This window comes from Natator depressus, chromosome 1 (genome assembly GCF_965152275.1).
Source record: "Natator depressus isolate rNatDep1 chromosome 1, rNatDep2.hap1, whole genome shotgun sequence".
Lineage (NCBI taxonomy): Eukaryota > Metazoa > Chordata > Testudines > Cheloniidae > Natator > Natator depressus.
The window spans coordinates 276,247,544-276,275,318 of NC_134234.1; the positions used below are offsets into that span (position 1 = coordinate 276,247,544).

General features: G+C 41.6%; 1 protein-coding gene across 4 annotated transcripts in view; it reads left to right on the forward strand.

The window, feature by feature from the left end:
* Positions 1–27,775, forward strand: part of PPP1R12A (protein phosphatase 1 regulatory subunit 12A) — a 206,193-nt gene that overhangs the window by 56,790 nt on the left and 121,628 nt on the right. For all 4 annotated transcript variants that reach the window (XM_074941978.1, XM_074941979.1, XM_074941976.1 and 1 more), the window contains exon 2: positions 15,069–15,199. In XM_074941978.1, the coding sequence (XP_074798079.1) occupies positions 15,069–15,199 (131 nt within the window). The remainder of the gene's footprint in view (positions 1–15,068; positions 15,200–27,775) is intronic.

Below are 27,775 nucleotides of genomic sequence, written 5' to 3' on the forward strand. Positions count from 1 at the left end.
AGGCAAGCCAACCATGATGCGGCAGTCACCCTCTCCTGCCTGGTACCGTTCGCCTCGGCACAGCTCCAGATCGCTATCACCAGGGCACCATGCTCCGGCTCCAGATTCCATGCAGGGTTCCCCAACAGCAGCAGGATGTCACTCCCCTTCCCCGACACAGAGGACGGAGCGGCGCCGGTTCCCGACACTGGATTCCTGGCACCGGCGCCTCAACACCAGTCCCTACATCATGAGTTCAGCGCTAGTCCACAGCGCAGTACTCTTCAGCTCCACCATGGTCATCACGGTCGAGATCAGTCTCATCGGACTCGGATGGTGATTCCTTCTATTCCAATCACAGCAGACACAAATCTGGCAGGCAATGAAGGGAGACAACAACAGCATGGCACCCCCAGTGGCAGCCTCTGGCACAATGGCCCTTTTGGGCTCCCTGGGCTTACCATTGGGCCCAGGGTTCTTTTTCCAGGGGCTCCTGCTTGGTGGCCTCTGAGCACCGACCACCTCAGCCAGCCAAGGACCGGCCTACGCTCCGGGGATCTGAAGTGACTTTGGCACAAGTCCTACTGCTGGCCCAGGTCGCAGCTGAGTTGACTCCAAGACCCTTTGCAAGGCCAGGCTACCACCACCACAGCTACGGTCACCACAGAGGCCCCAGACTCTGACCAGGGGGAGGTCAGGGAGCCGAAGGGCCAGGAGGACCCCATTCCACTTCTGGCCCCCTCATCTTTGTCCCCAGAAGAGGCGGTGGCAGGAGCTTCAACCTTGGGCCCTCCTCCAATTGACCATAGGCCCAGCAGGACCTTTTCTGGAGGATTGCCCGCAACATGGGGTTATAGGCAGAGGAAGTGGTTGAACCCAATGACCCCATGGTCGACATCCTTGCACCAGAAGGACCATCCCATGTAGCTCTGCCACTAATAAAAACGATCCAGAGCAATATTAAGACCCTGTGGCAGAACCCTGCTACTGCCAGGGATGTTGAGTGCAAGTACTTGGTCCCCTCTAAGGGGTACGAGTATCTGTTCCTCACCCGCAACTATGCTCTCTGGTAGTGTCGGCAGTTAATGAGAAAGAGAGATGGGCAGCAGGGGCGGGCCTGTAAATCCAAATAGTTGAAAAGGATGGACCTTTTCAGAAGGAAGGTTTAAACAACTGGTGGCCTGCAGCTGAGGATAGCTAACCAGCAAGCTATCCTCAGTAGATATAACTTCAATTCATGGTACTCCGTGTTGAAGTTTAAGAAGCTAATTCCACCAAAGTCGATTTCTCGGCCATTATTGATGAAGGGAAGGCAGTGGCGCAGACCTCTTTGCAGGCTTCATTAGCCTCGGCTGCCAGCCTCAACCGCAGCAGCAGTGCCCATATCCTCCTTGCTGAAGCAGGATTTTTATAGTCACGGGCAGGAATGGCAGGGGGAAACCATCCAATCCCCCTTCTGGACAGGGCCAAGGCCTGACCAAACCTTGGTCGGGCTCTAAGCAGGCCTTTTGAAGGTGTGCCTGAGGATGGTGTACCTGCCGCAACAGCTGATCCTTCCCCTTTGTTTTATGAATCATCTATCCCACTTCTACCATGCTTGGTCCCAAATAACATTGGACTGCTGGGTTTTTCGCTTGGTAGAAGTGGGATATTCTCTCCAATTCTGCTCCCCCTTCTCACGAGCAACTACTTATCCAGGAGGTTTAGGCTCCTCACCATAGGAGTTGTGGAGGAGGTTCCTCAGGAGCTAAGGGGTAAGGGATTCTATTCCTGCTATTTCCTAATCCCCAAAGCAAAGTGTGGTCTCAGACCCATTCTAGACCTGCAAGGACCCAACAAATTCATGGTGAAGTTGGAAGTTCCGCATGGTCTCCCTGAGCACAATTATTCCTTCCGTGGATCCAGGAGTCTGGTACGCCACCATCGACATGAAAGACGTATATTTTCACATAGCCATTCGGCCTGCACACAGAGGATTCCTGTGGTTTGTGGTCGACCACAAACCTTATCAGTTCATGGTCCTCCCACATGGTCTATTGACAGCCCCCCAAGTGTTCACCAAGTGCATGTCTGTCGTAGCAGCCTTCCTCCGGAGGAGGCAGGTGTATACCCTTACCTAGACAACTGGCTGTTCAGGGGGCGCACCAGGGAGCAGGTGGAATTTCAGGTCTGTTAGTCAGATCCACTTTCGAAAGACTGGGCCTCCTCCTCAACGTGAACAAGTCAGCCTTATCACTGACCCAAAGAATAGAGTTCATTGGAGTGGTGCTGGACTTGGTACAGTCAAGCGTGTTTTTATCAGAAACCCAATTCCAAGTCATGTCAAATATTATTCAAGGCCTCAGGCGGTATCTGACCGCTACTGCAAGGGGATGCCTGCGTCTCCTGGGCCACATGGCAGACTGCACTTGTGTGGTCTGGCATGCCAGACTGAGGCTCAGACCCTTGCAAGCATGGCTTGCATCTGCCTACTGCCTGGGGAGCAACAGCCTGGACTCAGTGATGAAGGTGCCAGAATGCATACTCAACCCTCAGACGATGTGTGAAGGGATGTGCTGGCCGCCATTTCCTGCCGTTTCCATTGGCTGGGAACGGCAAACCGCAGCCACTGGGAGCTGCAGGGGGCCGTGCCTGCCGACAGTCAATGTAAATAAAATGTCTCATGGCCCGCCAGCGGATTACCCTGATGGGCCATGTACCGAAAGTTGCCGACTCCTGGTTTAAGGCGTAGATGTTTATGATGCAAAGAAAATTTGGGGTGTGTGTGTTTCATTTAAACAAACCTTTTGATATTTTTCCAGATTGGAGCAGATTTCAACCACTCTGGAAGGAATAAGTGTACAGGGTGAGACTACCCTGAAATGGTCTCTCTGTCCCTAAAGAGGTTTTTTTTTTTCGTTTTGTTTTTTTAAATAATTCATTGTCATTTAACTTGAAATCTGCACTCAGGACTTCCTTCAATACTTCAAAGTACAATTCATCTCTGCAAAGTTACATTGTTTGAATATCATTGTGAGGCTACATATTTGTCTCAGTGACTAAAATGATATGCTGCTTGTAAATAGTACTTTCAGTGTGCTATGGAAGTTTGTAATGAAAATATATCTGCATTGTGGAAGTTGCTGGGGAAAGCGTGAAGGCTTTGACAAATAGAGGAGGAATTTGGGACTCTTGGTATGTGGAAAATAGTGGGAGACTCTGATTTTGAGAAGCATTTTAGCTGGATGCTTCTGCTACAGCAATCAGCAGTGAAGTAGTTAATATTGAGGTTTAAAGTGTCGTTAGGTTGCAGCGTTACTACTGCATTAAAATGAATGAACATCAGTTTAGCGTTATTTGCAGATTTAAGCAGACATCACTGCATCTGTATACATATGGTTCAGATTTATAAGGTTTTCATCACAGTCATGAGGTAAATACTTTGAGGGTCTTTTTAATGAAAGCTTAAATTCTGGAGCACAATGGTATGGAAAGAGTGGGATTCAGCTGCAAATACCAAGGAACTGTGGTACGCACATGCTATTTATTATAGGAGGCACAGGTTATGATGCCTATAGTTAGTGTCACCTGACATTTTCTATTAATAGACCCTGTTTTCAGTTACATATAACTCTGCTAAAACTTAACCATTTCAGCTGAAATTTTCCATGCTGAGTGGCTGTTACAGGCTGATTTTATTTATTTTATTTATTTATTTATTTTCAAATTTCAGGAGAAAGTTCATTTTGTTTTTTAGAATGAGGTTGGGGGAAAGTGTGCATTTCTTAAAATGGGCAAAACAACGTGTATCTGTTCTGTTGAGAATCTCTAGCACCTTCATGCTTGGAAGCAGCGGGTTGCCTTTTTATCAGCTTTGTGCTTCTTGCCATCTCTGAAAATCTCTGCCCAAATTTGGTCAAATTAACAGCCTCTGAATATATTACATATGTTTAGAAGAGATTTACTGGCCAAGCCAGATGAAGCCTAACTCTCAACTTTGTGGCATTTCTGTTTGTGTGTAACGTAATAAATTTTGAAGACCATGAATCAATTGCAGAACTTCAGGGAACGTTCTAGGCATCAGTGGAAATAACTCTGAGTTTGGTAACCATTAGAAATCGGAACAGCCTGATATCCGCACATTGCCAATTTGGTACTTCAGGTAGAGGAGCATTTTGACATCAGAGGTAATTCAGTCAGTTCGTTTTTTTCTCTCTCTCTCTCTCTCCAGTTAATTTGCATACTTCAATTCAGTTGGTTGAAATAAGTCAGCAAATGAAACTGCAGTTCATGACTGAGGTGGTTTGACAGAGTGAGAGGTGCTTGATTCAGGCAAGTTTTACCTTTGCCCAGTCAGAATTGTTTTTGTTAATCTAAACAGCACCCATATAGTGCTGTAGACAGTCCTCTGCTTGCAGCTCCAAGTGGGCGCTGCCCTGAGGAGAGACGAGCAATGTTTAAGGTTACTGGAGGATTTGGCTGAATTACCTCTCATGTCATGATGCTACTACTCAGGCTTCTCAGCCTATGGCACCCAGTGGGCACTGTCAAGGGGAAGTGGTTGTTGATGTGAAACTGCTAAAGCAACAAAGGGAGTGGGGAGCAATTTAGATGACTTAACAATACAATTTAGGTTTAGTGGCAATATCCTATACAACTGCTATAGGTTCAGGCGTAGGCTGCATTCCTGTCCCTCCTACCATATGCTAGCTCAGCTCACATAAGCAATGAAGTACGTAACCTTCCAGTTAGAACTTGACGGCAGGGCGGATTTGATTTAAATCATGATTTAAATAGTCTTCTTGACTAGTGATTTAATCATGGATTTCTACATAAAAGTACATTCTTGTTGGTTGTTATAACCTTAATACGTATTCTTCACAACTCAGAGATAGATGTAGGTTTCATTTTGAAGTGTTTTATTTTGAAAACTTTTCAGATTAATTTTACCGCTATATCAGAAAATGAATGATTGTTTGGTTATTTCATTTACCAAGGTAATTGAAGCAGATATCTATGAAGTCGTTGGGAGGTGAACTGTCTCCATTTCAATAAGTTAATCATTAATATTTGGAGGATTTTCTTGCCATGCTGTATTGGGAGAATGTCACCAGACAGACATTTAGATTTGTTTTATTTAACTAAACCAACAACGTTATGTATTCTAGATTTTTTTCTTCAACAGCAAACATATAATATTGTAACAAAACAAGCATATGAATTTTTGAATTTAGTTAAACATTCACATTTTTTAAAATCAGGTTTGTTTTCGTTAAAATTAACTAAAATAGTTTAAATGAAATATTTAAAAAAAAAACAAAAATTAAATAGACTGTCAGCCAGATCAACATGAGAAACTTAAAATATTGGCTTCTGCAGCTAACTCAGTCGTCCTCACCTTCATTTTCCTGTTTGTTCATAATCTGGAAAAGAAAAATGAGCTTTCTTGCTTTTTCAGGTCCCAACGATTTCTCAATTTGGAATGAATTAGTCCAAAGAAAGAAAATATTCTTTCTACACCAGCAGAAGAAGCTACTGCTGTTTAAAAGTGAGATTATCACTTCAACAGTCTCTGAATCCAAGTGCTTAAGTGACTTCCACCAGTTCACTGGTGTGACTTTCTTTAAAACATCAGCAGCAAACATATTTCTTGAATGGTTCACCCTTAGCTCTGAAGTTTATTATAGTTGGGATTATGGAGGGCTGATTGCTGGATGTCCATGTCATCGCCAACTCCTCTTCTTCATCAGTTAAGGTTTGAACCTGGTACTGAGTATTGAGAATATGTGCAAGAATATGAGTTGGAGATAGTGCTTGTCCCATTTGTTTTTTTTAATGCTTGTAATTTAACTCTGTCATTGCATATTTCTCTTTTTAAGATCTCACTCAGTTCCTTCCAAATTTCAACAGCAATAAAACTGCTATTTCCCTGCATTTTGTTCATGGCTACAGAAATAGGCTTGAGGGTACTCAGCATGTGTTCAACATTTCTCTTAATCCCAATGTTGAGAACTTTGGCTGTGACGGTGCCATCTATTTTTTCATGGTTTTGTTCACAAACTGTCATCAGATTAGGCCAGTTCTTGATATAGTGCTCAAAATAGTCCACTACTGAGTTCCATCACATGTCTTGTGGGAGAGCTAGCTTGGTTCCTCCCACTTTTTTCAGAGCAGCTGCTGCAAAGTGGTTGTTCTGGAAGTATTTTGCAATTTCAACATTAGCTTTTATTTCTGGAACACTTAAGTCTTTGGCTAGGAGGTGCATCAAATGAATACTGCAACTGTATGTTGTTAGCTTGGGACTCTCTTCTAAATTTCTTCTCATCTTGGATACATTTGCAGCATTGTCTGTGACCAAGCTGCGTACTAGACATTTGAATTTTTTTCAGTTGTTTGTTATAGCACTTTATCCAGCAATTTGCCGGAGAGATCTGTTTTGCTGGGTGGACTGTATCCTGGCCTTAATGACTGAACCATGTTAATGAAGTGTGGGTTCTCAATCATATGGAAAGGAGAGTTTGTTGCATAAACAAAACGGGCAATTTTTTCATCAATTGTCTCTTTTTGTAATTTGCTGGTTCTTATCACAAACTTATCTATGGTTGTTTCTGGATGATTTTTTTTTGTCTTTTTGCTACAGGTGATATACTGTGGCTGTGTGACATACATGATGTGACTGAAACACTATCATTGGCAGATAACTCTGAAACTATAGAAAATGATGATGATCTTGAAGGCGGATAGTCTTCAGAATCCTGTATGTTGAGGATGGATTCTGCTAAACAAAATAAGTCAGTGTAGTTATTTAATTATTACCATACTGCTCATTTAGTATTATTCGTTGCATTCACTGACACTCAGTACTACTTTAAAGGTGAAATTGTAAAAGAAAGATCTGTCTATTTCAGCTATTATTTTTTATGACAACTGCATCTAAAATGATAGTACTATAGAGTAACAACTATATTTTTTTGCTCAAACGTGAGAATTCAAGAATAGTCCAGAAGAAAGACAGGCAGTCCTTAAAGAAGTATGAAATAAAAAAGTTCACCATCCTGAAGATCCTGCATGTTCAGATATGTTCCTTTCATCATCTTCAACGCAGCTTCTTCCTGAGAAGGAAACTTCTCATGATGTTTCATTTGGGCAACTAGGCCTTGCATTTCTTTGTTGCACTGTTTGCATTTTGCACGCATGCCTGTCTTACCCCCAGGTAGAGGAACTAAACTGGGTCTCTTTTATGGCCTGCTGCCATTATAGGTTTTCCCTTCTAGTGAGAGAATGGTATGATAGATCTGAAATCAGTGAAGGGTACACTCAGAAAGACCTCAAGACTTCTGGAATACGTTGGTCAAACAGTTTCACTTTTGTTTCTACTGCTTGTCCCTCCCTCCTCACATTTATCTCCAAACTTCTTCTCCTTGTCCAGATCTATTCTGCCACCAACAATCTTGTATTCATTGAACTTTTTCAGACTTTGCACTTTTAGAGAGAGGTAAGGGATTGACTCTGTGTACACAAATTTGCAGAGGGACAATAGGGTTGACGCCTGTTGTTTCTCACCTCTCTATTTATTAATTAATTATTTTAAAACATTTTTGCCGGTAACAAGCATGTTCTCTCTGGAGACACAAATCCACAGTTTGAGAACTGCAAAACTAAGCATCTCTGATTGTATCTTCTAGACTGAGCACTGAATCCTGTTGGATAGATAGAAAGATTAACCTAAATAATCTATACAGAAGCCACTGGGACTCCATAGGATTGGGTCCCTAATCCATGAACTATTGGAACTCATTTACAAAACTTTACTTAAACATTACATGAATATATTGTCTCATACTATAGAATTAGAGTTTATAATCCCTATTCCATGATGAGATAGCTTTGAGCTATAATGTATTTTAATTAAAACTATCTTTAGATAGATTTTTGAGGAAAAAACCTGTTTTTGTTTTTAAATAAAATCATTGATTTTTATGCACCCTGCTTGACAGCTACATTCTCCAGAGATTCTATCTGCTTTGGGAATTCTCCAGCATAGGGCTGCAGGGACCGAGCAGGACTTTCCCTAGAATTGCTGCTTCTGGCAGCGAGGTGCTACTGTGGTGCTGGGCACTGAAACTGAGAGCAGAGAGAAAAGGAGTACTTGTGGCACCTTTAGAGACTAACACATTTATTTGAGCCTAAGCTTTCATGAGCGACAGCTCACTTCATCGGATGCATGAAGAGCAGAGAGACTGTCTTGTGCTTTCATTGCTCGCCCTACTGATTCTCAGGCAGTGAGGAGGAGGAAGGGGCCTCCTCTGGAATGGGGTTGTGGAGCTGGGCCCTGGGGATGGCAGTAGAGGAGACTGGGACAAGAGGGAGAAGGTATAGGACTGGAACTTGGGCAGGAGGTATGGGAGGAACAGGACTAGGATGTGTGTCTGCAGAGTGGTAGGTTGGTACTGGGACAGCTTGGAGGGATCAGGATTGGGGGATAGGGCAAGAGGGTCACATTTTTTTTTAAACCATTAGAGTACACTTTCCATCAGAAATCTTGAATTCGATTATGGATTTTGAATCTAATCATTCCTCTGCTATCAGCAAATAGCTGTGACACCTGTTGGCAAAGTGTCTCATCTCCCATTAGTGGCTGGATTAGAGAAGATGACAACCTACTACTGCTGTTAGTTACTCTGTTAGCTCAAATAGCAGAGGTTTGTTATGGATCTACAGGTTCTAACCCTGCTGATAGAACTTGTTTTCTTCAGTTTGCTTTTTTTTTAAACCTAGAAAATTGCGTCCAAAAAAGTACACTAAAAGAATGTTAATGTTGTAAATGCAGGCACTCGGGTTAGGAAATAAGGTTGTCCTTGCAAACTAAATTTTCACCTTTGTGTGAATGTGTTTTAATACAGTTTTTAATTACACAGTGTCATTCTGTGTTTTCCCTCAGGACTTCTGCATGCACACTGCATGCTGGCTCTTACCTCTTCTTGCAGGTAGCATTTCTACTGCTTTCTAATATGCTGCTTGCTGAAAGTTTTACACTGAAGATCATAGTGCCTGCAGTAGCATGAGACAGTAGGACGTATATATTTTATTATGCCTTCTAACTGATATATGTAATATAAAAGCTAATTTATAACATGAGGGTTGTAACATTACTCCTCATTTTACACATGGGAAAACTGAAGCATAGAAAGTGACTTGCCTTGGGTCATACAGATTGTGACCTAGCTGGAATAGAACCCAGGTCTTAAGACTTCCAGTCCATTAGGCCTAAAACCAGATTTTTGGGTGCAATCCTGAGGGAACTAAAACAGAAAGAGCATGACAGATAATCTGTGTCTTAGATATTTTATTGTAAAAGAAAATGTTGTCCCAGAGCGTACAATAAATCTTTCAGCCTTGTAGCTTGTAATACATTGCCCTATATCTACGTTATTGCATGTTACGTACATATCTCAGCATTGTACTGAGGGCAAATAAGGTAAAATAAAGTTTGGTCACAGTTGATGGTTTGACAAGTTTACTATAAATAGGGTTTGTTTTCCTTATTCCTTTATAGGCAGAAATCTCAAATTAGTTTATAGCTCATATGGAGGTACTAATCAGATGACAGCTGAAGATGTATTCTTGTGCTACTTTCTCTAGAAAGTGTTAGTGAAATATTAGGCTGAGAAATCTAGTACTATTTAGAATATAAAAACTGAACAGAGTTCTATAGTGTACTTGATGAAAAGTAAAAATAAAAGGGGGAAATATTAAAGATTGTATACCAAGATAGGATGTATTCAGTAGTACCGCACAACTCTGCTCTGTGGTGCAGTATTTAAATAACTGCAACAAGCTTTTTCCTTACCAGTGTTCTGGATTTTTAAATTAATACCATTAAAATGTAAACGTATTTTCCTTTCACAGGAAGGAGCAATGTGTACTAAATTCTTTAAGCAATTATCTTTTGTGGAACTAAACTGTCTAGATTGCTTAACTCAGTGGCTCTCATCCTTTCCAGACTACTGTACCCCTTTCAGGAATCTGATTTGTCTTTTGTACCCTAAGTTTCACTCACTTAAAAACTACTTGCTTTACAAAATCAGACCTAAAAATAAGTGTCACAGCATGATATTACTGAAAAATTGCTTACTTTCTCATTTTTATCATATAATTGTAAAATAAATCAATTGGAATATAAATATTGTACTTACATTTCAGTGTATAGTTTATATAGAGAGGAATAAACAAGTCATTGTTTATATGAAATTTTAGTTTGTACTGACTTTGCTAGTGCTTGCTGTGTAGCCTTTTGTGAAACTAGGCAAATATCTAGATGAGTTGATGTACTCCCTGGGAAGACCTCTGCGTCCCCCCAGGGTATGCGTACCCCTGGTTGAGAACTGGCTTAACTGTTTTGAGTTTATGTACTTTTAGGGGTGCTTATGAACAGAATCCCCACCCCCACCCCCCTGAGGGCTTAAGTAATTCAGCGTTAGTGACCTTTATAAACACCTGAGAGAGAGAACTTTACTGAGAAATAGGTTCATCATAGTCTGCAGTCAGTTCTTGCCAAATGACCTGGTCTCCTTTACAAGAGGCAGTTAGCTTACATGTACCTGTTGCTGGAGTATGAAGCTATTTTGTATAACTTTTTAAGAATCTGGAATCTAGCAGGACTGTGTGCAGACTGGATCACATTCACTTAAGGATAGTCAGGGTGCTGTTTGAAATTTTGTAAACATTTCTTCACTATTTAGTGTAGACCTTTATTTTCCAAAACACAGGTCTGTCTTGGAATTTACATGGGAACAGGATTGCAGGTGCTATGTGCTGAACTCATCAGTCCTAGAGTTAAGATTAACGGTGGGGGTGGAACACAACTTTTTCCTGTCTTAAATGCATTTCCCTTTATTGCTCTTGAGGATTCTATCTCTATGTCCATTATCAGAAAATGTAACCAGCCATTGTATTACCTGATTTTGCTCTGGTTCGCTTCTGCCTGGCATATTTATTTTGCACTATAGTAAACGTGCATGGTATTTTGTACTGTGCATCCTATAATCTTATATGTTGCATATGTTTCTTTCCTTTATTATAGCTTTCAGGCTATTGCATGTTAAGGTTGAGAAGAGCAATCTGTTCTGAAGCCACGTCTTTCAGTTCAGCTTACAACTATGCAAAGTTTCAGAGTAGCAGCCGTGTTAGTCTGTATCCGCAAAAAGAAAAGGAGTACTTGTGGCACCTTAGACTAACAAATTTATTTGAGCATAAGCTTTCGTGAGCTCCATCTGATGAAGTGAGCTGTAGCTCATGAAAGCTTATAGTCAAATAAATTTGTTAATCTCTAAGGTACCACAAGTACTCCTTTCCTTTTAACTATGCAAAGCTTTCCTTTTTGGGCTAAAACTTCGGTGGCTAACAATAGAGGCAATGCTGATATTCAATGATAAAAATCATTTTTAAAAGTGAATACGGTGATAAGAGGCCCTACAATAGAGGAAGGAGAAATAAAAAAGAGGAAAAGATAAAAATTAATTTTACTAAATTTGTCTCTTGATAGTCTGGACATTAAGCCCTTGCTAATACCCAAGTTTTCCTTTCTAGAGCAAGTGACAGGAACAGTATAGAGAATATGCAACCAAATCACCTGAGGTGCTGCTGAAGTCAATAAATACATATTTTTTTTCATTTAGGGAAAAACCTACACAAACGGTCTCCAGTTTTCTTTGATGGAACTCATTCTAGCATGTTCAGATTTGACATGAACATGCAAACACATTATTTAGATTTTAATACATGTCCACGTAGATTCTTACAATCTGTGTGCAGTGAGCATTTCTATGAAGCCTTTAAAATAATAAAAGATAGTTTAAAAAAATCTCAAGTTGTCTTGCCTGATCAACTGCAGGTGCTTTTTCTTTTCCTGTAGACTTACAGTAACTATAGCACACTTCTAATCCTGCTTTAGTATTCATAGTACAAAGGAGGCTACTATAAAGAACGCATCTTGTCTTTGAAAATCCCACCCCCACCAAAAAGAAGGCTGAAGTCCGTACAGTACTCAAACATAAAGCTATCTTCCCTCTTACAGCCTTCAGTTTCTTGATCTCTTCAGCTTGTCCTTTAAAATAAGTAACAAAACCAGCATAACTTTAACAGTTGCTCAATTTCTTCAAACTTAACCAGTTGTTTGTTTTGTGTTTTTGAAGAACCAGTTTCTTGAATCCATTAAGAACTATAATAGGCAGTAAAGTCATCTTAAACCCATCTGCACCTGGGAAGTAAATGACAAGTGTCTTCATCCAGTCTCTTATTATAGATAATCATGCTGGTTACACATTCCTGTGAAGCTAAGAAAAACAAGCTCTGATAAGACTTTCAAAGTATATTTAAGCTATCCTGATTCTTGCCATATATGGCACAATAAACTGACCAAATTTGGTCAAATATTTTAAGCCAGTTAGTCATATGTCTTTAAATGTGCTCCATGTGTAAGCTTTTGATTCTCTTAGCAACAATATTTTTATGGGTAGGTGGTGGCAGTTTCTCTTATGTATACTTTAAAAATGTGCTAGAGGATTGTTCTGTGTACAGTTAGTGCCACAAACAAAAGGACTGTTATTTTGCTGTGCAGAACGAATACACTTCAAATACTTTTTTTTCCAGATAATGCTTTTGAAAGAGAGGTTGCCACATCTATTAAGTGCAATACCCAATTATTGCAACATTGAAAGCTGCGTAGTTAAAATCAGTCAGGAAATGCAAAGGTTAAGTTCCAAAACTAATGTTAATTTAACCACGTTATTTATCCTGTACACCGTACAGCAGGGGCAGTCAGGTGTGTGTTTTTTTTTTTTTTGGTCCAGGTCCAGATTTCTTGGGGAAAGTCTAATCAAGGTCCAGACTCCAGAGAAAATAATAATAAAAAAAGTAAATAAAAAGATTTCAGTGTCCATTGAAAAGCATCTGGTGGTCCAGATTTGCCCCCAGTCCTCCTATTGACTACCCCTGCCATACGGTATACTCTTGAACTTGGTGATTGGCATTAGTCTATGAATTTTTAACCAGAAAAACAGGAATGGAAAATATCGCATATGTGCATTGTAGCCAAGTTAACTTTACTGTTTATACTCAATTTTTGTTTTTATTTTTCAGTGAAATATAACATAGTTGCATTAACAAATTATTGCATTTAATTTCCTTTTTCTTTGAATGATATCTGCCATGTACAAAGAAGGGGGAAGGGATTTTGAGTAATATTAAATCATTAAGTTGCAGTATTATTATGGCAAATTTGTAGAAAATTATATCAAATTGAAAGTATATTATAAATGTACACTTTATTTGCATTGTATCTGAAGAATAATACTTCTGAGGGGTTTAGGACCTCTTCAGTAAAGGTGCTTCTTTCAATCTTGTAGCTTGTTGGAGTGGGAGAGAGGCATATTGTGGTATAATTTAGTAGTTAAACTCTGAGGAAAGGTCCTGTGCATCTGGCTGCTTGAGTCCTTGCTGTCCTGAATCAAAAAGGGCCTTCTCTCTGCATTCTGCTTCGCCCTTTTAAGGGCAGCAGTATGGAAGTTGGCAGGGAAACTTACTGTACACCCCCTTGTGAGGAAAAATACTCTAACAGGGAGGAGGAAAGCAGAACAGCAGGTGGTCAAGTTGAGGAACTAGAAAATGCCTGTTCTTGTGTATTTATGCAGCACCAACAAAGGTGAATATGTGGTAATTCATGCAGCTGTATAACAAGCAGAATACACAGGGCTATGTCCCTAGGAAACACATGGATTATTTCTCGCAATACACTGAAACTGATACTCAGGCATGTGCCTTTTTAAAGGTACAAATTCGTAGATAGCCAAAGGGTATATAGTAGCTCAGGGGTGGGCAAACTACGCCCCGTGGGCCGGATTTGGGCCACTAGCCATTTTAGTCTGGCCCTTGAGCTACCGCTGGGGGCAGGTTCTGGTGCTCCAGCCAGGGAGCAGGGTTGGGGGCTGCTCTGCATGGCTCCTGGAATCAGTGGCTTGTCCCCCCTCCGGCGCCTACACGTAGGGGCAGCCAGGGGGCTCCGCTCCACATGCTACCCCTGTCCCAAGAGCTGCCCCCGCAGCTCCCATTGGCTGGGAACCACTGCCAATGGGAGCTGCAGGGGCAATGCCTGCGGATGGGGCAGCACGCAGCAGAGCCAAGTGGCCACGCCTTTGCATAGAAGCCAGAGGGTGGACATGCTGCTGCTTCCGGGAGCCACTTGAGGTAAGCACTGTATGGTCCCATATGCAATATTAAATGGAGCCATATTGTAACCAGGTTCCCCAGCATAGGTATAGTTGTAAACAAAGCTTTATAGGAAAGGCCCTACTTAATTTTCAGTGTTGCGGATCCCACAATATTAGGTTTCCACCACAATTTTGATTTTTAATTAGCTTACTTTGCACAGTCCATAATTTTGCATACATTTTGAGTATACAATTAGTACTGTACTGCACTAATATTCAGTGCCTGTAAAATGTAAAAGATAAATGTGACTGGACTTGATTTCTACAGCAGTTGGTTAAGACTTTTAGTCTTCTGAATTTTATATTGTACTGGTCACTTTTTTAATGAATGTAATATAGCTGCAGCAAAATATCTGGTCGTTTAAAAAAAAAAAATTAAAGGGCATAACATAGAGGGTAGCCTTATAGTATAGTGTTTATATTGTTGCAGCAAATTTTTCTTAAACAAATAGGTCTAGTCTGGCTTTTCCAAATTCCTGCTGTTAAGAAAGGTCCATTACAATATTGCTTCTCCGCGATTTTCCCCACCTTGTGCACAACTCTGCCACAATTATTTGAAGATCATCCCGTGATTCAAGTAGGGCCTTATTTATAATCCAAAAATAGGCCTTAGGTAGAACAGATCCATTTGAGGACTTGGTAGGTATTTGTTTTAGCTTTGAGCAGTTTTTCCTGTTTTTTTTAATTTTGTTTTGTTTGGTTATTTGTTTGGGAATTTTCTTTTTGATGATGAAGTACTAAAACTTAATTGTTTTTTCTGAAGGTTTTTCCAAGAAAAAAAATTAATTTGAAGCAAGACTTTAATGTGAATTTTTTAATGTTTCTTTTTTTCTTTCTTTCTAGGCTTGCATAGATGATAACGTAGATATGGTGAAATTTCTGGTGGAAAATGGAGCAAACATTAATCAACCAGATAATGAAGGCTGGATACCTCTACATGCGGCTTCATCCTGTGGATATCTTGATATAGCAGAGTAAGGATTCTTTCTCCTATATTAAAAACATTTGTGTATATATATTACTGTTTTGCTGATAGTCTGTCAGGAGCAGATGGCATTCATAAACAAGTGTTTTTAACTTTAAGTTGTGGAGCTATGAGACATTTTGTATATTATACGTTGTAGCTGTCTGTTCTCTTACGTATGTGCCTATTGGACATCTTAAAGTTGCTTATTTTCCTTTTTAGGCTCCTTAACCAATCACAGTTTTCATAGGGCCCATCCACATAAGTCACAACAGTCAAGTGACAGTTTCAAAACTACTTTCCCTGTAGTACAGTTGGGACTTAATATTTTTTTATTTGTATCCTATAAGCAAGTTGAAGCCATGTCTAAGGTTAGTACCATTTCATAATAGGTCCCATACTTCAGTTGTATTAGCAATTTTGATGCTTTAATTTTTCAGTCATGTGATTGTGTAACTTCCTCTCCTGGTTCTTCCGGTGGTGTAAATTAGAAATGGCATCATAGAACAGACTTTTAGGGTCAGAGTTAAAGGTCAGTTATGGACATAGTCAGAAACCCACAGAGTCCGGGAAGAGCCTTTTTCTTCAAAAAGGCTGCTGAGTGCTTCTGAAGATGACAAGGTAGATAACCAAATTTCTCCAGTTGCTATGAGATCATTGTCTCCACTGGAAGGAATGATCGGTTTGCAATAAACTTACTTTGATAGGTATATACTATTCTGACCCCTCTTCATATAGATTTCCAAGTGTTGTCCACCATGCTGCTGTTGCCATAAAACGGCCATTGTGTCTGTCTCTTGTCTCTTTGGGTTAAGGCAAATTCCATTAATTCTGCAGTATTGAGGGTACTGTCTGGTGGTCCAGCATTAGACCTGGATGAAACATAGGGTGTTTTTTGAATATATAGCTACCCTAGTAATAATTTCTATGACAAAGGATTGAAATTGTAAGTTCAGGGGTAAGGTAATTGCCATCCTGGCTCATGAAAGGTTGGGAAGTGTTTATAATGAACCTAGGGGCTACATGGATAAAAGATGAGTGGAAAAATCTGAAGCCTGTCTTGTGTACCAGTTTTACAGCCAAGAATTGAGAGAAGAGACTCTTTTCATCATTTTGCAAAAGATGGGACATATTGTGGCTGATGGATGCACAGCCTCTGTAATTTGTGTTCTGCCTTTATATTGTGAAAGTATTTGTAATAGGTTTCACTTATTTTGAGTATGTATTGAAAATATATACCTTCTCACAATGTGATAGTTATTTAAGTCAATAGGGAAGTTCTTTCTGGAGTCATGCCATTTCTAAAGCAGTTAAGCCCTCTGCTTTCTTCCCAAAAAGGGTGCTAAAATAAAAATTTTGATTCAGCATTCCAGTTTGCTGTGGGCAAGCAGACTCCAAGCTCAAAGAAAAGAGTGTTGTTTCCCATACCCATGGAAAAACCTGCTCCTTCATTTCTTAAGTAGTTCTCTGTGAAATGTACCTTTTTGCAGAAGCTAGGTACCTGACATTTTATCTTCTCTTCCTGCCTTGCCAGGACCTGTCTGCAGTGGTCTCTAGCTTTCCCCACAAAGGGGAGGTTATTGGATTACGGTACATTCTCCCTGCATTTTTTCCATGGGACCAGTGCGTAGGAGTTTGGGAGCCAGTGTTGGAATCCAATTTGCAGACGTAGCAAAGGATACAGCAGGCGATGCAGCAGGCTCGCCAGGTTGGCTGCTAGGATAACTGCACAGCACAGCTAAGGCCCGAGGAGCTGTGAAGATGAGCTGCTGAAGCTGATTACAAGCATTTCCACGTATAGTAGAAGGGAAAAAGGTTCTGAGCAGGACTCGGGGCCACATCACAACTATTGAGACTAGTGTAGCTGAGCTCTGGACAACAGGAGAGGGGGAGGGCGTGCATCCTTAAAAATAGACATAATTTACATTAACAGGTGTTTTCAACTGGGAAGTAAAATTGTGTGGTTTGACGGTATTTGGGGGAACAAGAGAATTGCTGCAGAATTTGGAGTTTTGTCCTGTTTCCCACTACATACATGGGGCACTGGGTATAGACTTCACATCTGTTCCTGTGAGAAAACACAAACTTTCTTGTAGAATCTCAGGTTGGATGCAGTTTCCTCTATTTATGACTGGATCCAGAAACTATGTTCTTTTTTGAGTGATGGTCCTTACATGTATTCCACTTGAGGTGTGCATGCTTTCAGTGTGCCTCAGACAGGAAGATTTTTGCTGGCAATATCTGTTGGTTTGCACCTGCGTTCTTCTCCAAATGCTCCAAATTAACGGGGGAAGGGGTGGTCAGCAATGACCACTACACATGCCTCTGTTGCCTAGGGAAAACTCATACTCCCTGCAAGTGCAATATATATTTAGTTCTTCCCTCGCCAAACCTGTTGATCCTGTGAGTTCAGGCTTAGAAGATTTCTGATGGACCATGCAATGAGGCCTGAGTCCAATCGTGGCACATCAGACCCTCTGTACCTCAGATAGAGGTACTGAGAAGTGCTTCTCCAAGCATGGTAGTATCTGGCTTTGAGTATAACCAGAACAGGGCTAAAGACTCCGCTAAGAGCAACCAGTCTCACAAGAAATGTGAGAAATTCCCCTCCAGGTCCTCATCAGAAAAGATGGATGTCAGAGAGGAGGCCCTCTAAGTCGGGCAAGATTCTGTGCCCTAGTACAGGAGCATCAGGAGCTGCCAAAGAATATGGTACTAGCGAGGAAAAGAAGGCAGCAGATGCCTCCTATGCAGACTATACTGATACTGAGAGAGGAATTGTTGGTACCAAAGCAAGTGGCCTGTCTGAAGCCAGCACTACTAGTGCCACCAAAGGACAGAAGGCCTGTCCATTCTCCATCATCAAGGGCTAGATATGCTGTCAGTTAATGAGGCCATCTTAGAACCAGCCTTTCCAGCCAGTTGTGCTCCCACTCCAAGAGAAGAAATATTTTGTGCCATCTAAGGGGACAGCATACTTATTCTTGCACCCCACTCTGAACCCTTTAGTGAGGCAAGCAACACCATCCAAGATCTGCACCCACTGATAAGGAGGCCACAAATTTAGACCTCTTTGTAAGGAAGAACTTAACTTCAGTGAGCTTGCAGTTCCGCATAGCAAACTACCAAGCGTTGATGCTGAAAGATCATTTTATTAATTACAATGAGTTATCTGAGTTCACCAATAATACTCATTCAAGAAGATAGACTTAATTTCCAATCAATGAAGATAAATTGCTAGCTATCTTGGCCCTCCAGGCCTCAGTGGATACAGTCTCCCACTTGATGGGAACTTTCACGCATCTGGCTGTGTGGCTCCAGATTTCCCAGAGAAATTCAATTCATCATGATTTGGCTTTTGAGGGCAAAAAAAGAAATCATTACATTCCCTCAAAGACTCGAGCAATCCTTCACTTGCTGAGTATCAACCATATAGGAAATACCCCAAGTCTAAACCCTACAAGTGACAACCAGCTTCCAGTCATTCTACCATCAGAGGGTGGGCATATGAACTGCCTAAGAAATGCTAGAGGATGAAGTAAAGTGTAAACAATGTCATTCCTTCATTCTACTTCCAGCCTCAGCCTCCCACCAAGGAAACCTTTTGACAGGACTTTTGAGAGCTTTAGTTTAGTCCACCTGCCACAGTTACACGTTCAGGGTTCTTATACTCCATTTGCTGACTGCCTAGATAATTTTTCTCAGGCTTAGTACCATATAACATAAGACAGATGGGTTCTGGAAACAATCACCACTGGTTACATCGGTGGTGGGCAACCTGTGGCCTGTGGACTGCATGCGGCCCATCAGAGTAAACTGATTGCACGCCATGAGACATTTTGTGGATATTGACTGTCCACAGGCACGGCTCCCTGTAGCTCCCAGGAGCTGTGATTCGCCGTTCCCTGCCAATGGGAGGCAGCGGGCCACAGCGACGTCTGCAAAATGTCTCGTAGCCCACAATCACCTTACCCTGATGGGGCACATGCAGCCGACCACTGGGTTATCTGATAGAGTTGCCCTCTCTTCCTCTTCGCTTCCCTCTTCAGGGACCCTTCTCGTGAGCAGATGCTCAGACAAGAAGCAGACTCCCTGTTCTGTGTGGGAGCCATAGAACTGGTACCTCTTCAGCGTAGAAGAGTATTTTACCCAAGATATTTCCTCATCCCCGAGAGGGAAGGAGGCCAGAGGCCCATGCTAGATCTCAACTGAACATCTTCATCTGTGGTTCAGACGGTAGATGTTTAGCGAGGACTTCAGTAATCTCCTCACTAAACAAGGGCCTCTGCTTTATAGCTCTCAATTTGAGACTTATTTCCAAATAGATATATCCACCCTGCACATAGGATATTCCAGAGATTTACCGTGGGCCCAAGCCATTACCAATACAGAATGCTCCCCTTCATTTCTCAACATCACCAAGAGTATTTACAAAGGTGTTACTTGTAGTGGCAGCTCACCTGTGTTGTCAGGGTTCTTCTACTTAGATGACTGCCCACAGAGAAATCATATTAGGAAGTACAGAGCCTTATTGTAGGGTTATTTGCCCACCTCCATGAACATGTGGCACAGGGTACTTGGACCCACCAAGAATCCCACTTGTACATAAACCTTCTGAAGCTGTTCGCAGTGCACAAATCCTGCAGACAATTCCTCCTCTTTAGTTGGGCCCCTCAAATCTGGGTCATGTCAGACAATGTGACAGGCTTACTTTATCAACAAACAAGTAGGCGGGGAGCAAAGTCCACCCTTCTTTGCATAGAAGCGGTCAATCTATGAAAGTGTTGCCTTCACCACTATGTCGCCCCTGTTGGCTGTGGACTTTCCAGGAATGCATAACATTGGCAGAAAGCCTCTGCAGAAAGTTCTCCAAAGACCGCGAGTGGGAGCTATACAACTTGGTGCTATAGACAGCTGTTGGAAGTTGAGATTTCCATCGTGGGATCTCTTTGCGTCTCAGGAGAACAAGAAGTTAGCGCCACAACTCCGGAGCTGATGTGCATATTACCACCCATCTTTCTCTTACCTTGAGTCCTGAGGAAGATCAAACACCTGGAGCATTGGTTATCCTCATTGCTCCCCAGAACTCCAAGCACTTCTGATACCCGAGTATTTTTTGGAACTCCTCACATCCAGGTATCTCTATTTCCTCTCTTCCCAGACCTACTAACTTAGGACAAAAGCAAGATCAGATACCCCAGCCCATCATCCCTCTATCAAAAAGTGTGGTTTGGATGGATGACAGACCTAGAAAAGTCATGTTCAGAGGTGATGCAATCCATCCTTAGCAAGAGTAGGAAAGATTCCATGAGAAAATGCTACACAGCAAAATGGAAAAAATTTCCATACCTGATGCCAGCATCATTAGATACCTCTGGAAATTTCTGACATCCCTACTATTGTGGGTTATCTCTAAAAATGACAGGGCTATCCATCCGCTCCTTGTGAGCCCACTTGGCAGCTGTTAGCACTTTTCACCCTCCAGTGGACTGTCAGAAATCTCACTATAATACTAGAAAAGAAAGGACTGATCCAAACCTTTCCTCCAGTGCTGAATCTACCCATATATGGGACCTCAGTCTCGTCCTATCAACACAGATGGATACCCCATTGTAACCTGTAGCATCCTGTTGATTCATACATTTCTTTATGAAGGTTGCATTTCTGATTGCAGTCACCTATGCTAGGAGAGTGAGTTGGGTGTCCTTATGGCTGACCCTTTCTATATAGTCTTTCATAAGGATAAACTTTCCTTGAGATTATACCCTAAATTGACTCCTAAAATCATCTCAGAATTCCATCTGAACCAGAGCATCCAACTACTGTCTTTTGAGTGAAGTTCCAGCCATTAGAGAGGACAAGAAGCTTCACTCTCTCTTCTACCTACAAAGGATGAAATACTTCAGAAACTCCCCCAGACTGCTTGTTTCCTTTGCTGAATGCATGGGAGATAACTTCATCTCCTTACAGAGTCTGTTCAAATGGATTTCATGCTGCATACTGCTTTGTTGTGAGCTCCTCAGGATGTGAGGGCCCACTCAACTAGAGCCCAGGCTACGTTAGTGGTCTTGCTTCAAGACCTCCCTCTCTGAGGTCTGCAGAGCAGCTCTGTTCATACCTTTGTACTGGGAGCGTAATGTCTCACAACTGTCTACAGCAGAAGCATCTCTCAGAAGAGTAGTCCTCCAGTCTGTGGTACAGCAAAGTTCCTTTTCTCCTCCTCCTCAATAAATACTGCTTGAGTCACCTCAAGTAGAATACGCATAGATACCATGACTTGAAAAAGAAAAGATGTTACTGTCCTTGTACAGTAACTGGAGTTCTTTGGGATGTGTGATCCTTGTCTATATTCCACTACCCATCATCCTTCCTCTCTTCTGCAGAGCCTTATTGTAGGGTTATTTGCAGTGAAAGGTGACTGGAGAGACTATCTGTCTGCGCTGCAACTTATGTCCTTGGTTCAAAGCATGAGGAGGAGAAGAGCGCAGGGACAGACCAACAGATGCTGCTGGCAAAAATCTTCCAGGCTCAGGCACATGCAGTGCATACACATCTACAGTGGAATACAGATAGGGACCACGCATCCGGAAGAACTCCAGTTACTATACAAGGGGGTAAGTAACCATTCTTTTGTATCACAAAAGTTTTGGTTGCCGAAAAGAAACTTGAAGTGTTGGGAAAAGTTCATATAATAGCATAAATTGTCATGGATTTACAAGACTTCAAAGAAAAGCCAATACCTTTTTCTAAAGGTCGTGAAGACTTTTCCAAACATACATCAAGACAAGTATATGAATTCAGGCATTCATCTTCTTTCTAGCATTTCCTTTATGATGTGAAGATTGTGTTTTCGGTGTGGAGTGACTCCTGCCCCTTCCTTGATTTCTTTTTGCACCAAAGGGCTGAGTGCAGTGTATTCTGATGACTGTCCTGCTCTCATTGGAAAAAAAAGACTGAGAAAGTGGAGTGTTGGATCTTTGTACTGCCCACCCTGCAGCTGCTGAAGTGCTTCTGCAGCCAAACAATCTGCTCTTGCATCTCCTGCTACTGTCGTAAGGGATCCCTAGGGGCTTCCTTTCAGACTTAGATGGGATTATAGTTTATCTATCTTGGGATAAGACCCTTTTTAAAAAAAAAAACAAAAAACACAAAACTTATTTTGTGTATAAATCTTAGCTTATTGCAAAGTCAGGGTCACTGGAAAAAATGCTGTACTAAATTTTACTTTTAATTTTCTCAAATTTCTTATCTTTATAATCCAGAGCTTGAAGCAAGATAAAAAGGGGCACTTTCCCTCCAAGCATTGCTGCTCTGAGTTGTAGGGGGCATCTAATGCCAAATACATAATATATAACTTACACCCATAAAAGTACATTAGACATTAAGGTTGCCAAGTTGATTTTGCAGTCTTAACATATGGTTGGATATGTGTAATTTTCTAGGTTTTAAAAAAGCAAATTAAAGAAACAGATTCTATCAAGCGGCATCGTAGTGACATCCATATGGTAATCCAGGAGGGTTGGAACCTTCAGGTCTACTGCACAGACCACTGCAATTTGAGCTAAGGGAAATAACTGATAGAGGATGACAACCTCTACTACTGCTATGTGGAGTAGCATTAGAGGGGGATGAGACGTTGCCAGTGGGCTTCACATACGTTTACTCATGGTAGTGGGATGGTGAGAGTTGTGAATCTTGGATTCCAATCCAGGGTCTGGCAGAGGGTGTGTTCTGGTGGTCACAGGCTCTTCTGTCCCTTCTCCTCCAATCTCTCTCTATCCCAGTCCTGTCTCTTTGCTACCCCAGCTCCTCTGTCCAGTCCTGTTCTTCTCGCCTACCTACTGTTTCCCAGTCCCAGTTTCTCTGTGTTTGTAGGGGTAATTTAGTTAAGTGGGATGCTGGAAGGCTATCTCTATAGGACAGAGTTAAAGCTTGCAATGTACAATAGTGCTACTGGTAAGTTGAGCGTCTGTGGCTGGAGGAATAGATATTTTATGACACCTCACAGTACAGAACTCTTCATTTCCCCTGCTTTTTGTACTGGGTATATTATGCGTATACAACAAAGCTTTAATACATGTATTTGTTTTAGGCTTTTTAACTGGCAGGGAAAATTCCACTGCCAAGCAGAAGTGTGAGCTCCCTTACTGAGTCTCCATAATACAATACATTTTCAAACGATTGTTCAAACATTCACCAATCCTTACAGTCTTGTGTTGTAGGGAAATCTGTCCTGTTTAGACCTCTGGAGTAAAGTGGGAATAGTGCGTGCTTCTCAAAGGTTAAACCTGCCTGCCTGTGTGTGGCACAGGAAATGTGACAGATGACCAGAATGAGGAACATGTCACAGTTTAAGTATAAAATCTGCTTTCTAAAAGTGTCTTCTCATTTTGTGAATCTAAATTTTTAAACCTTGTCGCCCTTCTTTTCTGCAAATTAATCTTTAACAGATTAAAAACAGATTTTATACATAACTATTATCTGTTGCTTAGGCTGTGATGCTCAGTAAAGCATGTGTATTCTACCTTTTGTTTAGTTGGAGCCCAAGGGGATGGGGATTGTTGTGTGGGGACAGTGTCTGAAGAAAAGTCCTTGCTCAGCCTTCTTGTGTGGAAGGTGGTTTATGGAGGGAGAAGGATTCCTGTGTCCATGTTGCTCCAAAGTTCTGTTAATGTAGTCCCCTCATCGTTTAGCTAATCCTACTTTCGTCTTAGAATTCAGAACGATTACATCAAAGAACCCCAAAACAGAGACAAAGCAGGCTTCTCCTTAAAACCAAGAGGTACAGGTCACCCCACCTTACTGTAGGCTGGCTCTACAAACTGACTGCTCTCAGATCGCACACCTCACTACAGAGCCCCCTGCCCTGCAAGCAGGACTAGAACCCCTGCTGCTGCACCACACCGCGCGCCCCCTTCCCCGCACAGCGTTAAAATAATAGCTTGCCATTCCAACACAGTCCTCAGGACACCACACCTTCAATGAATGCAGTGCATCCTGCCAACGTTAATGCCAGCTTCCCACCCCATGCAGTGATTCAGGAAAATCTCACCCCTTTACACACACAAAATTAATGCAGGTTCTCTCTATTCTATACCCTCATTGGGGTGACTACCTCCCTCCTATTGGCCCAGTTAATGTCTACCTTCCCTTTTAGAGGATGGCAGTGGTGGCTACTGCTGCTCAGTAACTCCCAGGTGTTGCAGTTGAGAGCATAGAGGGACCTGGGAGGGAAAGAGGAAAGCTGCTCAGGAGCTGTTTTTGAATAGGGGGAAGGGAAGGGGAGAAACTGTGTTGAGCAACAAGAGGGGAAGGAGGGAACAGAAATAACTCGGCCACTCCCTTCTCCCCATCTACGACTGGGCCAGCAACTTCCTACCTGAAAACTATTGTTGGTTCCTTCTGGTTTGTTTATTTCTTCACTTACATCTCTTTTGGGCTTTGGAGCGACAGAGGAGCATAAGGCCCCAGAGGTGCAGGAGGAGCATCTTCTTTTGCCTGCTTGCAATCCCCTGTCACAGAAAACACCACGTGAGAATGCACTGAAGTATAAATTAGGTATTCATACATTCCAAGGCCAGAATGGACCATTGTGATGATCTAGTCTGACCTCCTGTATAACAAAGGCCATTGAAATTCCCCAAAATAATTCATAGCTCATGTTTTAGAAAAACATCCAATCTTGATTTAAAAATTCAGTAATGTAGGCTCCACCATGATCCTTGGTAAAATGTCACCCCCATAACCATCTCTTGGTTAAGTTAAATAGATTGAGCTTCTTGAGTCTGTCACTCTAAGTCAGGTTTTCTAGCCCTTGAATAATTTATGTGGCTCTTCTCTGAATCCTCTCAAGTTTATCAACAGCCTTCTTGAATTTTAGGCACCAGAACTAGGCACAATATTCTAACAGCCGTCTCAGATGGGGTAAATACAGGGATAAAATAACCTCTCCACTCCTACTTGAGATACCTCTGTAGTATGCATCCCAGGATCACAATAGAACTTTGGCCACAGTGTCATACTAGAGCTTATGTTCAGCTGATTATCCATTATGACCCCCAAACCTTTTTCAGAGCTAACTGCTTCACAGGTTAGCGTCCCTTATCCTATAAATATGGGCTACAATCTTTGTTTCTCAATGATGTATACATTTACATTTAGCCATATTAAAACACGCATTGATTTGCACCCAGTTTACCAAGTGATCCAGATTGCTCTGTATCAATGACTTGTCCTCTTCATTATTTAACACTCCCCCAATTTTTGTCTCATTTGCAAACTTTATCAGTAGTGGTTTTATGTTCTCTTCCTGGTCATTGAAAAAATGTTAAATAGTGTAGGGCCAAGAACTGATACCTGCAGGACCAACTGGAAACACACCCGCTCAGTGATAGTACCCCATTTACAGTTACATTTTGAGACCTATCCATTAGCCAGTTTTTAATCCATGTAATGTTTGCCAAGTTAATTTTATATCATTCTAGTTCTAATCAAAATGTCATGTGGTACCAAGTCAAACACCTTACAGAAGTCTGTCTATTTCAGCACTGTTGCCTTTTTCAATCAAACTTGTAATCTCATCAAATTAGATAGCAAGTTAATATGACACTCTTTTTTCTATAACCCATGTTGATTTGCATTTATATCATCCTCCTTTAATTCTTTGTTAATCACATCCCCTATCAACCGCTCCATTATATCATCAAGGATTGATGTCAGACTGACAGGCTTGAATTACCCGGGTCTTTCAGTTTACCTTTTTAAATAATGGCACAACATTAGCTTACTTCTGGAACTTCATCAGGTAAAAGCTGTACTGACTGCAATGGAGAGTGTAGCATGCAATGCAGTACGGTTATGAGCTCTAACACAAAAGGCACTGCACTCCCTTCTTCCTCCTCCAAAAAGAGCTCCTGAGCTGTTCTCCTCTTTCCCTCCCAGGTCTCTCTATGCTCAGAACTGCAAGTCACTGAGCAGCAGTAGTCACCATTGCCATCCCCTAAAAGGGAAGGTAGACATTAACTGGGCTTTTAGGAGGGAGATGATCACCCCAATGAGCATATAGAATAGAAGTGAAACAATATAATTAGGAAAGCCAAAAAAGAATTTGAAGACCAGCTCGCCAAAGACTCAAAAAGTAATAGCAAAATATTTTTAAGTACATCAGAAGCAGGAAGCCTGCTAAACAACCACTGGGGCCAGTGGATGACCGAGATGCTAAAGGAGCAGTCAAGGATGATAGAGCCATTGAGGAGAAACTAAATAAATTCTTTGCGTCTGTCTTCACGGCTGAAGATTTGAGGGAGATTCCCAAACCTGAGCCATTCATTCTTAGGTGACCAATCTGAGAAACTGTCCCAGATTGAGATGTCATTAGAGGAGGTTTTGGAACAAATTGATAAACTAAACAGTAATAAGTCACCAGGACCAGATGGTATTTTGCCAAGAGTTCTGAAGGAACTCAAATGTGAAATTGCAGAACCACTAACTTTAGTCTATAACCTATCATTTAAATCCGCTTCTGTACCAAATGACTGGAGGATAGCTAATGTGATGCCAATTTTTAAAAAGGGCTCCAGAGGTGATCCAGGCAACTACAGACTGGTAAGCCTGACTTCAGTACCAGGCAACGTGGTTTTTGTAAAGGGAAATCATGGCTCACCAATCTACTAGAATTCTTTCAGGAGGTCAACAAGCATGTGGCAAAGGGGGATCCAATGGATATAGTGTACTTAGATTTTCAGAAAGCCTTTGACAGGGTCCCTCACCAAATTCTCTTAGGCAACGTAAGCTGTCATGGGTTAAGAGGGAAGGTCCTCTCGATTGGTAACTGGTTAAAAGATGGGAAACAAAGGGTAGGAATAAATCATCAATTTTCAGAATGGAGAGAGGTAAATAGTGGTGTCCCCCAGGGGTCTGTACTGAGACCAGTCCTATTCAACATATTCATACATGATCTGGAAAAAGGGGTAAACAGTGTGATGGCAAAATTTGCAGATGATACAAAACTACTCAAGATAGTTAAGTTCCAGGCAGCTACAAAGGATCTCTCAAAACTAGGTGACTGAGCAACAGAATGGCAGAAGAAATTCAATGTTGATAAATGCAAAGTAATGCACATTGGGAAACATAATCCCAACTATACATATAAAATGATGGGGTCTAAGTTAACTGTTACCACTGAAGAAAGAGATCTTGGAGTCATTGTGGATAGTTCTCTGAAAACATCCACTCACTGTGCAGGAGCAGTCAAAAAAGCACACAGAATTTTGGGTATCCTTAAGAAAGGGATAGATAATAAGGCAGAAAATATCATATTGCCTCCATATAAATCCATGGTACACCCACATCTTGAATACTGTGTGCAGATGTGGTCGCCCCATCTCCAAAAAGATATATTGGTCTTGGAAAAGGTTCAGAAAAGGGCAACAAAAATGATTAGGGGTATGGAACTGCTTCTGTATGATGAGAGATTAATAAGACTAGGACTTTTCAGCTTGGAAAAGAAACGATTAAGGGGGGATATGATTGAGGTCTATAAAATCATGACTGGTGTGAAGAAAGTAAATAGTGTTGTTTACTCCTT